General features: G+C 43.2%; 1 protein-coding gene across 6 annotated transcripts in view; it reads right to left on the bottom strand.

The window, feature by feature from the left end:
* The window catches only part of PFKM (phosphofructokinase, muscle), a 45445-nt gene that overhangs the window by 14753 nt on the left and 13150 nt on the right, over nt 1–17542 (bottom strand). For 2 of the 6 annotated variants that reach the window (XR_013967311.1, XM_080812030.1), the window contains exons 1-3: nt 7426–7632; nt 1136–1209; nt 262–339 (exon numbers count right to left, since the gene is read on the bottom strand). Coding sequence is in view for 5 of the 6 variants with exons in the window: in XM_080812030.1 (XP_080668156.1) it covers nt 262–339; nt 1136–1209; nt 7426–7510 (237 nt within the window). In the remaining variant the exon portion in view is untranslated. Of the gene's footprint in view, nt 1–261; nt 340–1135; nt 1210–7425; nt 7633–8453; nt 8689–10862; nt 11018–17542 lie in introns of those variants that run through there. The other 4 variants (XM_080812026.1, XM_080812028.1, XM_080812029.1 and 1 more) reach the window with 4 other exon arrangements.

The raw sequence follows: 17542 nt of genomic DNA, 5'->3' as shown, positions 1-17542 counted from the left end.
TAGTGGCTCCTCAAGTCTTTCCTATGACCTTTCTATAAAGAGCAAACTGTCCTGTGACCGCATTCCCGTCCCCATGCCACCCTAGGAAAACAGGGACATATTTTCAGACTCAAAGAGTAAAGGGCAGTCGTGGCACCTCTCTTGTCATAGAACCCTTCACATCGAGCCACATGGGGGGGACTTGAGCAACCATGAGGCCAAACTGGAGTGGGGTGCAGCAAGGACAGGACAAACATGAGACAGGAGTCTTCAGGAACATACCAGCTGCAGCATCATTGAAACACTCTCCCAGGTGGCCTCCCTGATGTGATCTCCGCCATCCACCAGGCCTTGGTAACCCTGTGGGGCACATTACACCCATTCAGCTTCTGCTAGGCCAGTTCTCCTAAACCCCCACGATTAAGACAGGATCCTGGGAAGAAGTTCTCAGAATCAAATCACCTCCTCCCATTACTGTTCCTGGATGCCCATGACACTGTCATATTTAACACAGTCCAAGGAAGAAGACAACAACTTTCAATACCCTCTTCTAGTTTCTTACAACCTCAAAAGGGCAGGATGTCCTTCCTAATGTTTCATCCTAATTCCCCTTTCTTCTGGCACATCCCATGTCCTCCAATCTGCTTCCATGGGAACTAGATAACAGATGGCTTTGATAATAGCAGAGGGAAAAGAGAGGGGTGTTGGAGGGAAGAAGGGAGAGAAGTGGGACTTGAAAAGAGGAAATTGGGAAGAAAGAAAATAAATCTTACAGAGCAAAGAGCAGACAAAGAACGAGAGGGAAGGGAGAGAATGGTAGAGGAGTTAGACCCTCAGAAGGTTCAGGAAACTACAGAAACCTGATGAGACTCTTCCTTCCAAAGGCTCTATCTCTGGATATACTAAATTTTCTGTGAAATACTCTGAAATGAGGTACTTCTTCCTTAAATTGGACAGGCACCATGAGGACCCAGTCTGCAGACCCCTAGATCCCACCATCATTATTGGAGACTGGAGTGGCAGGGGGATACTTATGGAGACAGGGAGCCAAGACAGGTGAGACATAGCATGTAACTGGGGGGAGAGGAAAGAGAAAGTAGGGAGGGAGGAGCAGAAAACAGAGAAAGAACGATGAAGAACAAAGTAGAGAACCAACCTCATGGACAAAGAAGACACGGGCACCAGTGAAGATACCAACTCGAACCACAGCCCTGACAGCAGCATTCATACCTGCAAGGAGGGAGGAAAGACAACAGAGAGAAGTTGGTCCTCAGAAAAGCAGCCTGGACTACAAGATATGACCCAGTCCTTTTCTTAGGCTTTTCTATGAATCTAGAATACGTCTCTCCTCCAAGTCTTCTAGTTAGTCCCCACTAACACTGAATTACCATGTTTAGTGTTTATGTAGCTCCAGATATCTCTCCCTTTCCCCCAAATCCCATCTTTCCTAAGATCTTTCCTCGCCAGGGCAATCCAGGGAATCATCATCTTGAATGCTTACTATAGTGTTAAACACTGCTAAATGCTTATCAAACCTCATCTCATTGACTCCTATCCACAACTCTGAAGCTGCCTCCATTTTACAGATTTGGACTGAGGTCCAAAGAAGTCACAGTCACAGAGCCAATATCTCCACTGGGAGAAACAATTAGAACTAACACTAATTAGGACTAAAACAGAGAGGAGAGCCTTTCCCCTTTCTTCCACTTAAGCATCATTCTTTTCCAGTAGCTACTCAGTGGCGAGAACAGTCTCTGCCACGGATACCATGGAGGAACCACCCCCCACAACACCTGACACATGGTGGAAGCTATAAAGGCCGCCATATTAGAACCTGTGCTACTGATAACTGTACAAAGTAAGCAGGACTTCCCTGGTGAGAGATGGAAGACACTCCCGTGTCTTGATCCCAGTAAGCCCCTCCTACCTTGTAATGGGAGGAGGGGCTCACCATGATGTTCAAGGAATCTCAAAGCCAAGATAGATCAATTTCTTGTGAACCATTTGAACCACCTTCCCTCAGATACCCCAGTTCGTTTTTTTTGTTTCAATCTAAAGTCTATTCCTATGGTCCTTAATCCTGCCTAGAGAAATACCAGATTCCAGTGGGCACTAGGGAAACCAGTAGTTAGAAGAATCCACAGCAGCAAACTAAAATCCATCAAGAACTACTGCAAAATCCCAGACTACCTGGAATGGAACAGAATAAAAAAGACCAAAATGTCTGGGTTTTTTGGGGGGGCGGGGCAGTTTGCAGGCTGACAAGAATTGGTATTAGATGGCTATAAGAGCCAAATCAGATCGAAGGGCCATTCACTCATTGAGCAAATATTTATTGAATACATGCTCCAGGCACTATATAGGCCCTAGGGAAATAGTAGTGAATGATATAGTCTAGGCATACAAAATTAAGGGACTTGGTAATGATCCTCAAGACTTGCAAAGAGTATAATATGGTTACAACATGGATCCCTACAAAGGGCATATGTACAAAGCACAGTGGGAACAAGGAAAAGGAGCATCTCAACTGCCAGGAGGAAGTCAGGACAGGTTTACTGAAATGACAGCATTTGACCTAAGACCCAAAGGACAATATCCTTATAAATCTTTTTTGTCAGATGGACACTTTGGGTGAGTGTTCTAGGCAGGAGAATAGCACAAATGAAGGCAAGGGTCAAGAAACAACCTTAGGTGGATGCGTGGGTGGCTCGGTCAGTTAAGTGTCTGCCTTCGGCTCAGGTCATGATCCCAGGGTCCTGGGATCGAGCCCCACATTGGGCTCCCTGTTCGGCGGGGAGTCTGCTCCTCCCTCTCCCTCTGTCCCTCCCCTGGCTTGTGCTCTCTCTCTCTGCATGAGATGAAGCCACACACAGTTGAGCAGGCACCCGAATGCCACATGAGGAACCGTGACTCTTATTCTGTAGGCCAGGGTTCGACTGGAAATCCATGGGTGGTGGCTTCAGGGACTTCATGAACCCCATGAAACTACAAAAAGTGTTCTGGGCACAGGAATTTCATTTGGGAGAAGGTCCACAGCTTTCATATAATACTTAAAGGGCTATGTGACCTAGAAAAAAAAAGTTGCAAATGATGGGGAATCTTTGCAGACTTCGAGAGCAGAGAGACATGATGCTCTGTGCATATCAGAAAGATCACTGTGGCAGCAACACGGAGGATGCAGGGATAAGATGGCTCTTAGGCATCCTAGGCAAAAATGATGGACAGCCTGGACTGGGAGAGTGGCAGTGGGGACAAAAAGGAGACACTGGATGGGAGACACCTCGGAAGCAGCACAGCTATGCGGTTAGATTTCAAGGTGTTGGAGAGGGGGATGGAAATGCCCCAGGAATGATTCAGGCGCAGGGTACGATGGTGGTGCAATTAACCGAGCGGAGGCGGGTTTTGAGTCAGACAGGTGGGGGTGCAGATGACACATTCATATTGGGAGACACTGAGCTTGAAGTTCTTGTGGGACATCCAGGTGGACTTGGAAGAGGCTGTCTCAAGAGAATATGTAGAATCCAAATGGGAAAGGCAAGGAACGGAACCCAGAGGAAAACCAATACTGAAAGAAAGGGCAGGGGAAAATGGGATCCAGGAGGGAGACTGAGGAGGAGCCGCAATAAAGACAGATGGAAAATCAGCTTAGCGATGTCTTGGAAGCCAAAGGGGACAGTTTCAAAAAGGTGGAGCAATGCCGAAGTCTCCCAAAACCGATCTCAGGTAAGAACTGAAAGATTTGGCTTGCCTACGAGAGGTCCCTGGTGAGCAGCGCTGTCAGAGTCTAGAAGTTTAGGTTCACATTCTCAACTTGAAGGGATCGAAATGGAAAAATCTGTGATGGGAGCAGGCTTCTCAGAAGTTTTAGGAAAAGCCTGTGTTTATGAAAAGAGCAAAGTCAGAGTCAATGCATAGCCATCTGTGCTTTAGGAAGGTGGAATAAAGTCTGTAAGATCAGAATAGAAATGACTATTGTTTATTCATTTTCTAGACTTTGACAAGGCCTTTGGGATTCTCTTTGGGATACCTGGAGTTCCGGAGCACGAGCTGTAATCTTAAGAAATAAGGAAAAAACATTCTTCTAAAATTTGTAAGTCAGAATGCTGTTTCCCACTCCCAAACTGAGTAAGGGTAGGGGAAAAAAGACTTAAGAGAAACAAATGATTTAAAAGGTTTTAAGTGTAAACAACGGCTGTCAGGTAGGAAATATCCAAATCCATTGGGCAGAAGAAAATTCTTTCTCTTCTCTCCTCCCTTTACCTTCTCACCCCATCTTATCAAGCTCCAACCCCCTTATCAACTCAAACCCCGAGTTCCCTAGAAATCACAGACTGGGATGTATACTAACTTTTACTAGGGAGTCCCAGTAATTCTTTGGGCTCTCCTACTTCACATTACTGGCCTATTCCGGCCCCAGACCAGTCCTGGCCAGGCTCTCCTTGGCTGTTCCACGTTGCCCTAAATAACCCTGTGTTCGCAGCTGTCTCACTTATTAGAAGCAAGACGAAGGATAAGATTACAGGCACCACCCAGGGGGTATTCTGGGTACAGCGAAGAGGGGCTCTGGAGAACATCAGAGGCACGTACTCTGGAGTTTCTAATTACAGCCTGTAGGGAAAATGCGCTGGGGAGAACTATGGGTGATGGGTCCCTATCACATGAGACAGAAACAAACTAATAAATGACTTGGTCACCACCTTTTTGAAAGCAAATGTTAAAAAGTTTCTTTCTACCTTAACTGAACTCTGAATAGGGAAAAAAAAAAAAAGATCCTTTAATTCCAACATGAGAAATAAATGTTAGACCTGAATTACACTTCTGAATATGTAATTCAAATTATGAATCCTAGAACAGCAATCCAGAGAGGTCATCGAATCCCTGTTCCTGTAAACCTCTAAAACCTTTGCAAACAGCATAGACAGGCATTCGGAATGGACTGCCCATCTGAGGACATAGGGCCAGAGCCGATGACTGAGATCCTTTCCAGCAGAATAAGCCAACGTCAGAATGCCCAATGTGGTATGACTGAGCAGAGCTGGGGCCATTCCTGGGCTGAAGCGGGAATTAGGATTTGTATCTACTCAGACCAGCTTCTGAACTCAGGCTGCTTTCTGGCCTCTCTTCTACTTTAAGAAGTTACGAGCTTTGCTGAACTCAGGGAATGACAGAGCTGGGGCCTGTCTGGATTTTATAGAACCCGATCTCACTCTCCCATGTGGCCCGCAGCCTCTGGGGAAAAATCATTTCTATGCTCTGCTCTCCCTGGGAAAACTAAAGATCATGAAACTGATCTCTGGGCGGGCCACTGCTGTATTTGAGCTGCTCCTTCAGCTGGGATCTCTCAGCTCTGCTTTGAGTTTTCTGCTTTGTTTCCTGCCTCTCTCAGTTTCATCCTGTCCCAACTGCTCCCATGCACCTGTGATGTTATGTGGCCTCCCAGTGGGATGCTTCCCTGGGGACACCATGCCTGTCACAGGACCCCACAGGCCTGGGTCCAGCTGGCCCTCCGCAAATCAGCTTATGCTAGCCCCTTCCTCCAGGAAGGATGATCTTCCTGTGAAGCAGGTGACAGTCCCTCTAAAATGAGGGTTTCTCTGCTCAGGATCCGAAGCTGGAAGGGCTCTGCTGCTCTTAGACCCACGTTAAATCCCAGGTGTCTCTCTCTCTCTCTCTCTCTCTCCTTTTTTTTTTTTTTTTTTTAACCACTTCCCCCTCTCCAGAGAGCCCTTCTTTTTCATAATTTCCTAACTTCATATACCTCCCTTGGATTTTCAGCAGGCTCCTGCTTCACTTCATCCAATTTCACACCCCACCTTACCAAGGTTTTAGGGTCAACACTCAAGAGTTTACGTAGCATGGGAGTCTTTCCAGGAGAGAACAGAGAAGCAAGAAAAGCCAGGCCAGCCTCAAGCAGGGCTCTGCATTCCCAATCCAGCTACCATTCCTGAACTCAGACTTCTCGGCCCTCCTCCCTAAGTGTCTTCGTTCTAGCATTCTCATGTTCATAATATATATCACAGGTGTAACTCAATAAACATTAGTTTAAAACATATTTAAAGTCTAGATTTACTACTGACACTCATGGGAAGGACTGTAAGAGCGAAGACAACCTGTGAACTTTTCATCAATGTATCCTTAGTGCCCACCATCCTGCTTGCTACACAGGTGCTCAATAATTTCCTTTGCACTTAATTAGGAATATGTCTGTTTAGCACTTACTATGTACCAGGCACTGCTGAAGCAAGAATCCATTCAATGAAGAGTTCAGTTTCTTGAAATCTACCTTGCCTGGGAGCTTTTCCCTGGTTAGTCCTACTAAAGCCTAACATTTCATGATATAAGTGGGTTCTACTTGCTTAAGGCCACACTTGATTATTGTTATTTACGAGCCTCACGTAAGAACTCTAGAAATGTATGTCACCTCTCCTCCTAGAACTACAAGTTCCCCAAGGAAATCAACTTTTTCAAAACACACAGGACAAGGCCCCAAACAAAATGGGTGCTTAACACAAAGTCGAGGAAGCCTAGAGAGACAGAGGAGCGGAGTGAAGGCGAGACCAGCTAAAATCTCTTTCCTTCTCTCTTTTTCCAGCACAGTGTCCATGTCCTCGTGTCCCTCTCAAAGACAGTCTGCCTCTCTTCAAGGTATTATAAACTAGAATACATGAGACCATCGAATGAGGGGAAAAAAAAATCACACATTCTCTACCTCTCATGTCATTTTGCCATATACCTGATTTTCCTGACTTCCAGGTTTCTGGGACTCAACCCAGAAAGTGGTTCTCTCTGGCTTTGCTGTCTGCCCACCCCACCCGTGGACCCCACCCTATGGGTCTGCACTGATTAACTGCTGCTGTTCCTGTTTGTTGGACAGCTGAAGGAATGGAAGAGGAGGAAAAGGCCAGAGAAAACAGAAAATGGAGTGGAACTGTGCCTAGTAGAAGGGAATGTGCTATCGGGACGAGATGCTGGACCCTGGTCAGTGCAGCAGCCCCACAGACATCAGAGGCAATAACTGAGGCTGTAGCTAGGGCCCACCAAATCCCAGTTCTGGTCCCTCCCTTTCCCCACTACTTCAGTGTCCTGGAAATGAATCCACCTACTGCTTTCTCAACAATTTTATCTCTTTAGTCTCTTTCTAATGCGGCTTGAGGAAACACCTGTCTTTTAGGTACCAAAAGACCCAAATGGTCCCAAATCTTCAGAGAAACCTGGAAAGAAGTTATATGAAGATTTAAGTAAACTAGAGCAAACAATATCCAGAAGCAGTTGGGGACTTAGACCTGACAGAGAATTTTGGGAAGGCCCAGGATTCCGGCGTGAATCTACAGCAGGAGGACAGTAAGGAGGACAGTTCTTGTTCTACAGGAGAAGGGAGTCAAGAAATTCAAGGGGGCCCACCAGCCATGTTTTCTGTCCCTCCCCAAGCAGCGCCTTCCTCCTTACCTTGGGCATCTCCACCAGAGGTTAACACGGCGATGGCTTTGCCGATCCCCAGGGTTTTGGCTGCATGGTGCTCTTCATGGGTCATGATCCACTCTGAAATTCAAGGGAATGACCCGTTAAGACACAAGTAGATCGAGGTGCTCAGGGAAATGGCTGTTTGACTGGTGAGAGCTGCCTCAGTCAGACTCTCTCACTATACTAAGTGTGGGCTTTACAGCCTGGGTGCTTTGGACTTCTTCCAGAAGAAGGCCACACCCCCACAGAGTGACAGGCTGAAATGTCACAGTAATCAAACCCAGCACCGCAAAGGTCCTAGCTAATCCCTCCCACCTCAGTTGGAGCCTATTTGGAGAACAAGCTAAGGTCAAGGGGAAGGGCAGCCTACTGAACAGACGTGAGAAAGCAGGGAGGAAAGTCAAGTTTGCCTCAAGGGAAGAGAGGGGCTTTCATGAAGGGAAAGGCTGTTGCAGACCGCAGGACTCCTATGAGGTTTGGGGGCCTGAACTGATAACCCCCAAGATGGAAGCAGGAAAGCAAGGGGAGGCTGGGTTATGGTGAAGATCAGGGTTCAGTCGTATGGAATCGAGCTAAGCTGGAACTCGAGTTTGAGGTTTTACATGCACATTTGAGCTTGCACGAATCAATGGTTCAGGCTCGGGGACGGTTAAAGACATTCTAGGGCTTCTCCCATCCTGTCGGGCTCCTTGCCTCCTGGGCGTCTCCTGACTCCCCTTCAGGCCTTGCACCTCACACATGTTATCCGGCGGGAACAGTAACAGAATCATCGCCACATTTGCAGAGATAGGGACACATGACATGTGACCACCTTCCTATTTTTGTCTGCAAGTCTTATTTATCTCTCTCACAGGAACACGCAAGACACGCTTTTATAGCCTTAAAATGTCAACAGAATCATCACTCTCCCAGTTACCCAGGCTAAAACCTAAATTTTTAAATCTGTCTCCTCCTTACTCTCAGAGTCAAAATGGTTGCCACATCCTATTCTTCTCCCTTCTATCTGTCCTTACCCTTCTCTTCTTTGCCATCCTCGCTGCCTCGCTCCACCGGAACTGCCTACAATAGCTGCTCTCCCTCTGTTTGTTTCCCTTCTCCACTCTGTCGGAGACACAAAACAAACCTCCACAGAAGGTTGGCGGACCCTGGGGCCTCGGTGGAGAGAGGATGCATTCACCTGGACGGGCCTGATGACCTTTAAGCACAGCTCCTATTTCTGCTGTGAATCTGGGGAAATCAGGGGAGCTGCTGATAAAGACACACGTCACATAAACACACAAATCCACACACGTGTCCATAAAATACATGCAACGGGACACGCATGAAGACACACCTACACAAACACACGTAGTATTATTAAGGGACACAGAGCCTCACAAACTACACGTAATCCGTGCTTGCTTCTTGGGTCGGAGGTCCAAGCTTCCATGATCTGGCCCTTGCCTACCGCTTCAACCTTTGTTCCCATGAATCTCCTGCTCCATCATCACCTGAACATTACTTTGCGCCTCCCCACGTGTGTACTTGGGCACACAGATCCCGCATCCAGAAGGCCACCCGGGGCCCTTTTCCCCAGATCGATAGCCCAGTCCATCATTTAAGACCAGTCCTAGTCACAACCTTATTAATACTAAGTCTTTTAAGCCTTCACTGATGACCTCACAGGTCAAGGAGTTTCTTTTGGGACTTCCTCTCATCACATATTGTCTGGTACTGGATCATTCATTTAGCATTTAATCACTACTTTATGTGATTTTTAAAAATTTATTATTTATTTGAGAGAGAGAGAGAAAGAACACAATGGGGAGGGACAGAGGGAAAGAGAGAATCCCAAGCAGACTCCCTGCTGAGGGCAGGGCCCATCTTGGGGCTAGATCCCAGGACCCAGAGATCGTGACTAGAGCAGAAATTAAGAGTCAGCTGCTTAACCAGGTGAGCCACCCAGGCGCCCCTATGTGGTATTTAAATTGCTTCTCATATATTGAAAAGAAGGTCGAATTAGATCAGGAGTTAGCAAGCTATATAGCACATGGACCAGATCTAGCCCCTTTTATGGTTTCATATGGCAGCAAACTAAGAAACGTTTTCATGTTTTTAAATGGTTGAAAAAACAATTTCATGACATGTTAAAATTGCATGAAATTAAAATTCCACTATCCATACCACTCTTATTCTTTCACACATCATCTTATGGCTGCTTCTGACTACCACAACCGAGTAGATTATGGTGACAGAGACCAGATAGCCTGCAAAGACTAAATATTTACTATCTGGCCTTTTACAGAAAGTGTTTGCAGACCCCGGGATAGATGATTGCTATAAGCCATTTTCCCTAACTAGACTGAACAATCCTCCAGGGAGGGATCATGTTCATTTTTAAAAAACTCTCCCACAGCTTTCCAAAGCCTGGTGAAGTCTGTGCACATAACAGTTCAATAAATCGTTGCTGAAAGCATTAGGGAACTGACAATACAAAATGCACACAGGCATATGAAAACTTTTATTTAATATGCTTAGATACATAGCTCCATACTCTATTTCTAACACATACAGATACAAATAGGACTTTAAAAAGCATATAATGACAAACAGTGAAAGAAATACAATAAACAGACATGGATGGAGACACTCTCCTAATAACTAGAGTGTTCATGTTCAATTTTCTGCCGTTCTCAAAAAAAAAAAAAAAAAAAGACTAACTAGCTAGTGCAAATAGGAAGGCGAAAATTTGGGAACAGAAGAACAAAACGTGAGTATGCTGATTCCATTTCCCTTGAGTTTTTTCCTCTCATTCACTCTGAGAGCTCCTCACTTACAAACCCACACTCTGATCTTTCACCCCTGGGGGCTTCCCTGAGGGAGAGAATTCACCATAACAAGGGGGAAGGTTAGGAGTGTTGACCTGCAAACACAGCTCGGATTCTTCTGCATCTCTCAACCAGTTATAAAGGCACGGAATACCAAATGTACGCAGATTCATCTATAAGCATCCTTACAGATTCACAGTGACACACACGTAGAAACACAGGCATAAAATCTAAATATAAAATCACATGCGTGTAGATAAGCACGCGGGAGGGAGAAATACAGGGAGACAACATCACAGGTGCACTGATTTGAATTGGACAAGTGCCAGGATGGGAGTCAGGCAGCCAAGGGCAACGAGGTCCAGCACTACTCACCCATCCCTGGTTCCCAGGGATGGGGGCTGTGCGTGCAAGCAGAGGGAGCTGAGCCAAAGAGCTAGGATTCTTCACGACGGCCCTACCCATCCCCCCTCTTCCCTCCAGCTTCACATGCCATACCACCTCTTCTTTTCCCGTCCGCTCCTTCCAGTTCTCCCCACCGCCTCCTCCCAGCACGGTGATCCCCACCCCGCTCTCGGCTTTCCCCCTGGGTCTTTAACCACGGGCCCCTCTTGCCTTTTAGTCTCAGCTCTCCTCCGCCACGGCTTCCTTGCAGACTGTCCTTGGGGAAGGGGGAGGGGAGTTTGGCGAACGCGGGGAGGAGCCAGGTGGAGGCAACGAGGGAGGGGAAAGCGAGGCTTCCCAACCTCCACTGGCTGATGCTGGTCCCGAGGCTCCACCTCCTCCCTCTCCTCTTTCTTCTCCCCTCCCTCCTTCTCCCGAGGACGGCTTAGATAGGGCATCAGCTTAGTCTCTTCACTCCACAGAAGGTTCTCGGGTCCCCATCTCTGTCTTGGGAACCCTCAGCTCCTGTACACAGTGGGAATTAGAAATTAGTTGCCTCCCAGGTTGTTCTCGGAGACAACTTTTTCCTAGCGGGGACTGACTGAGACGCCCTGCATTCAAACACCCTCTACAACTAGTAAACTTCCCCCCTCCGGCCTGATGCATTTTCTCTCACCTTTTCCCCTCTCTAAACATGTACGGAAAGTCTTTCTGCCAGGGTTTGTGTTAGGTGCTTAAGGATGAAAAGGTAAAGGAAATAGAGCCCCTGCCCTGGAGGAACGTTGAACACCGGTATTTTCTTTAGAAGGACCTCAAAAACTCCTTTTACATGTATATACCTTTCTCAGAGAAAATCCGGGGCTACAAAGCAAACGGCATCCACCGCGGGAACTTGGGCCAGAGCTAAAGGTGCCGCTTTTCCTCCATCCTCTTTATTCCTTCCTCTCTCCACCCAGGGCTTTGTGGCAATGTCTCTCCAAAGGCGTCTCTCCTCTCCTGGCTCTTCCTACTGCTCTTCCTCTTACTTATTTTTGTTTCTGCCCTTGTATATTCTGGATGCAATTAGTAAGAGATAAGATGAAGCCACTGGAATACACAAAACTTTTGTGGTGCAAATGTTACCATCAAAAGACAACCTATAGAGGGGCGCCTGGGTGGCTCAGTGGGTTAAGCCTCTGCCTTCCGCTCAGGTCATGATCCCAGGGTTCTTGGGATCAAGCCCCGCATGGGGCTCTCTGCTCAGCGGGGAGCCTGCTTCCTCCTCTCTCTCTGCCTGCCTCTCTGCCTACTTGTAATCTCTATCAAATAAATAAATAAATAAAATCTTAAAAAAAAAAAAAAAGACAACCTATAGAATAGGATAGAAAATCTGCAAATCATATATGTGATAAGGGACTGGTTTCCAGAATATGTAAATAACTCTTCCCATTCGATAATAAAAGGACAATAACCCAGTTCAAAAATGGGCAAGAAGTCTGAACAGATACCTCACCAGTGAAGATATACAGATGGCAAATAATCATACAAGATGATGCTCTGCATCGTTCTCATTTGAGAGCCACAAATTAAAACAGTGAGATACACTACATATCAGAATGGCTGGCATCTAAAAAACAAAAAATAAAAAACTTGACAATACCAAGTGCTGACAAGAATGTAGAGCAACAGGAACCCTAATCCTTTGTTGGGAATGCAAAATGGTACAGTCATTTTAAAAGGCAGTTTGGCAGTTTCTTACAAAACTGAATATAACCTTATTATATTCCAGCAATTGTCCTCCTCTAAGTATTTACCCAAATGGACCAAAAACTAGATCCACAAAGAAACCTGCACACATATGTTCATAACAGCTTATTCATAATTGCCCAAAACTGGAAACAACCAAAATGTCCCTCAAAAGGTGAATGGATAAATTGTGGTATATCAATTCAATGGAATATTATTTAGCAATAAAAAGAAATCACCTATCAAGCCAAGAAAAGGCAGAGAGGAAACTTAAGATATATATTGCTTAGTCAAAGAAGTCAGTCTGAAAATGGTACATACTGTATGATTCCAACTAAATGACATTCTGGAAAAGGTAAAACTATAGAGATGGCAAAAAGATCAATGGTTGTCAAGGGCTGGGAGTAGAGAAGGAGTGATAAGTGAAGCACAAGGGATTGTTAGAGCAGTAAAACTACTCTCCATGATGCTATAATGCTGGATACATGACATTATATATTTGTCAAAACATAAAACTTACAACACAAAGAGTGAAACTTAATATCAACTATGGACTTTAGCTAATAATAATGTATCAATATTGGCTTATCTTTGTAACAAATGGACCATACCAATTCAAGTAGTAATAAATGGAAACTGACCATGGGAGAGGAAGCTGTACAATCTGCTCAATTTTCTGTAAGCCTAGAACTTCTCTAACAAAGTCTACTCATTTAAAAAGCATACTCTGTTCAATGAAATATCTAATAAAATTGTAATATTAAAAAACAAAAAATAGGCAAGGGTTTACAGAGACATTTTTCTAAGTAAAATATGCAAATAACCAATAAGCACATAAAATGATGCTCAACATTACCAATCACCAGGAAAATGCAAATTGAAACCACAATGAGATTCAACTTCACACCTATTAGAAGGACTATTAAAAAAAAGGGGGGGGGGGAAACAAGTATTGGAAAGGACCCGGAGAAACTGGAACTCTGTGTATTACTGGTATAAATGTAAAATTATATAGTCACTATGGAAAACAGTTTGGCAATTCCTTGTGTTAAACAGAGTTACCATATGGCTTAGCAATTCCACTCCTAGGTATACAGCCAAGGAAAATGAAAACATATGTACACACACACACATACACACAAATGTGTACACCAATGGTCATAGCAGCTTTATCATAGGCAAAAAGTGCAAACAGGCCAAATGTCTACCAACTGATGAAAATGTGGCATGTCCATACAATAGAATATTACTTGGCAATTTAAAAAAAATGAAGTACTGATACATGCTGTAACATGGATAAACCTTAAAAACATTATGCTGGGTGAAAGAAGCTATTCACAAAAGACCGCTACCGTATGATACCATTTATATGAAATGTCCAGAACAGGCAGATCTATAGAGACAGAGAGTAGATTAGCAGTTGCCTGGGGCTATGGGGAAACGAGGGGTGACTGCTAATGAGGACAGGATTTCTTCTGTGGGTGATGGAAATGCCCTAAACTTGAAATGACTGCAAAGCCCTATGAACATACTATATTCCACTGAATGACAGGCTTTCATTGTAATGAAGTTGAGTTTATCAATTGTAGTTGGCACTTGAATAATGAGAGGGTTGGGGCATTGACCCCTGTGCAGTCTAAAAAGCTATGTATAAATTTTGGCTTCCCCAAAACCTAATTATAGTTCACACTCAAACGACATGGGTTTGAACTGCATGGGTTTCCTTGTGCATAGTTAATAGTTACCACTAATAGTAGTTAAATTTGTGGGGAGTCAAAAGTTAATAGGCTGATTTTCAACTGCACAAGGGGTTGGTGCCCTGAAGCTCCGTGTTGTCCAAGGGCCAACTGTACTAACAGCCTACTGTTGACTGGCAGCTTTACCAATAACATGAACAGTTGATTGACATGTATGTTGTATGTTCCATGTATTATATACTATATTCTTATAATAAAGTGAGCTAGAGAAAAGAAAATGTTATTAAGGAAGCCATAAGGAAGAAAAAATATGTTTACAGTACCATAGAAAATCTGTGTATATGTGGACCTCCATAGTTCAAACCTGTGTTGTTCAAGGGTCCACTGTATTTCTTCCATGAATAATATCTTCAGAATTGCATCTAAAAAGGCATCACCATACCCCAAGATCACCTAGGTTTTGTCCTATATTATCTTCCAGGAATTGTATAGTTTTACATTTTATATTTAAGAGATAGAAAAGAAATTTCCACTTACGTCATAAGAGATATTGATCTGTAGTAGTCTTTTAATGTCTTTTTCTGGTTTTGGTATTATGGTAATGCTGGCCACACAGAATGATTTAGAAGTTTTTTCTCTGCTTCTGTCTTCTGAAAGAGATTGTAGAAAACTGGCAAAATCTCTTCCTTAAATGTTTCACAGAATTCACCAGGAATATATCTGGGACTGGTGCTTTCTTTTTGACAAGTTATTAATTATTTTTTTGAAAAGTTATTATTAGTTCAATTTCTTTAATAGATTTAGGCCTATTCAAGTCACCTATTTCTTCTTGTATGAGTTTTGAAACATTGTGTCTTTCAAGGAATTGGTCCACTTCACTTAGGTTATTAAATTTGTGGGCACAGATTTGTTCAGAGTATTCTTTTATTATCCTTTTAATTTCCCTGGAATCTGTAGTGACATCCCCTCTTTTATTTCTGATGGTAATAATTTGTGTCCTCTCTCTTTTTTCCTTACTTAGCCTCGTTAAAGGCTTATAGGTTTTATTGATCTTTTCAAAGAACCAGCTTGTGGTTTCATTGATTTTTTTTTTCTTTTCAAAAGTTTTGTTGATTTCTGCTCTTTTCTTTTTCCTTTCCCTTGGGGGAAGAAAGGTCAGAGGAAGACACAGAGAGAGAGAATCTTATGCAGGTTCCACACCCAGCAAAGAGGGGGACACAGGGCTGAACCTCATGACCTTGAGATCATGACCTAGGCTGAAATCACACCAATTTCTGGTCTAATTCTTATTTTCTCTCTCTCTCTCTCTTTTTTTTTTTTTTTTTTTTGCTTTGGATTTAATGTGCTCTTCTCTAATAGTTTCCCAAGTTGGAAAGTTTGATTATTGATTTTAGACCTTCTTCCTTTCTCTTATATGCATTCAATATTACAAATTATATATTGAATTACATATGCATACAATATTACAAATTAAGCACTGCTTCCACTGCATCCAATAAATTTTGCTAAGTTGTGTTTTCATTTTCATCTAGTGCAAAATATTAAATTTCTTTTGAAAATTTAAATTTCTTGGACCTATGTGTTATTTATGTGTTGTTTAAATCTCATATATCCTCACAGTTATCTTTCTGTTACTGATTTCTAGTTTAATTCCATCGTGGTCTGAGAGTAGACATTGTAGTATTTCTGTTTAATTAGTTATTTATTTTTTAAGATTTTATTTATTTATTTATTTGACAGAGAGAGACACAGTGAGAGAGGGAACACAAGCAGGGGGAGTGGCAGAGGGAGAAGCAGGCTTCCCGCTGAGCGAGGAGCCCCATGTGGGGCTTGATTCCAGGACCCTGGGATCATGACCTGAGCTGAAGGCAGAGGCTTAACAACTGAGTCACCCAGGTGCTCCATGGATTTCTGTTCTTTTAGTTAAGATGTATTTTATGGCCGAGAATGTGGGCTATCCTGGTGAATGTTCCACGTGAGCTTGAGAAAAATGTGTGTTCTGCTCTTGTTGGATGAACCGTTGACGTCATTTATATAATTTGATTGATGATGTTGTTGAGTTCAACTATGCCTTTACCTATTCTCTGCCTCTTGAATCTGTCGCTTTCAGTAAGAAGAGTGTTGAAATCTCCAGTTCTGATGGTGGATCTCTTTCTCTCTTTCCCCTTTCACTTCTACCAGTTTTTGCCTCAGGTAGTTTGATGCCGTATTGTTAGACACGTACACATTAAGGACAGTTATATCTTTTTAGAGATGACCCCTTTATCATTATGCAATGCCTTTCTTTATCTTTGATAACTTTCCTTACTTTGAAGTCTATTCTGTCTGAAATTAATAGAGCTACTACTGTTTTCTAAAAATTAGCTTTAGCATGATATATTTTTCTCCCTCTACTTTTAATCTATATGTATCTTTATATTTGTAGTGGATTTCTTATGGATAAACATATAGTTGGGTCATGTTTTTTATTCACTCTGACAATCTATTTATTAATTGATGCATTTAGACCACTGACATTCCAAAGTGATTATTGATACAGTTAGATTAATATCTACCATATTCATTAACTGTTTTCTATTTTTGCCCTTGTTCTTTGTTCCTATTTTTGTCTTCAACTCTTTTTTCTGCCTTTTGTGGGTTTTTTTAAAGATTTTATTTATTTATTTGACAGACAGAGATCACAAGTAGGCAGAGAGGCAGGCAGAGAGAGAAGGGGAAGCAGGTTCCCTGCTGAGCAGAGAGCCCGATGCGGGGCTCAATCCCAGAACCCTGGGATCATGACCTGAGGCGAAGGCAGAGGCTTTAACCCACTGAGCCACCCAGGCACCCAGGCCTTTTGTGGTTTTACTTGAACATTTTATATGATTGCATTCTCCTTTCCCAGCACATCAGTAATACTCTTACCTTTTTAGTGGTGGCCCTAGAGTTTGCAATATTTCACTCACAACTAATCCAAGTCCACTTTCAAATAGCACTATACCACTTCACATGTGGTGTGAATACCTATAATAAGAAAATAATCCTAATTCCTTCTTCCCATTCCTTGTATCATTGCTGTCACTCATTTTACTTATGTATAAACATAACATAGGTGTATACAACCCACCCTTGAACAACACTGGCTTGAATTATGTTGATCCACTTACGTGCAATTTTTTTTACTGTAAATGTATTTTCTGTTACTTATGGTTTTCTTAATAACATTATCTTCTCTGTAGCCTACTTTAATGTGAGAATACAGTATATAGTACATAAAACATACGAAATATGTCAATGTTATTGATAAGGCTTCCAGTCAACAGTAGGCTATTCGTGGTTAAGTTTTGGGGGAAATCAAAAGTTATACATAGATTTTCACCTGTGCCCTTCACCCCCAAATTGTTCAAGAATAAACTGCATAGATATATGTGAGTTTATGTAATTGACTACATTGTTGCTATTATTATTTTGAACAAGTTATTATCTGTTAGATCAACTAGGAATAAGAAA

Source organism: Martes martes, assembly GCF_963455335.1.
Source record: "Martes martes genome assembly, chromosome: 8".
Classification (NCBI taxonomy): domain Eukaryota; kingdom Metazoa; phylum Chordata; class Mammalia; order Carnivora; family Mustelidae; genus Martes; species Martes martes.
This window is presented reverse-complemented; position numbering and strand designations above follow the sequence as displayed.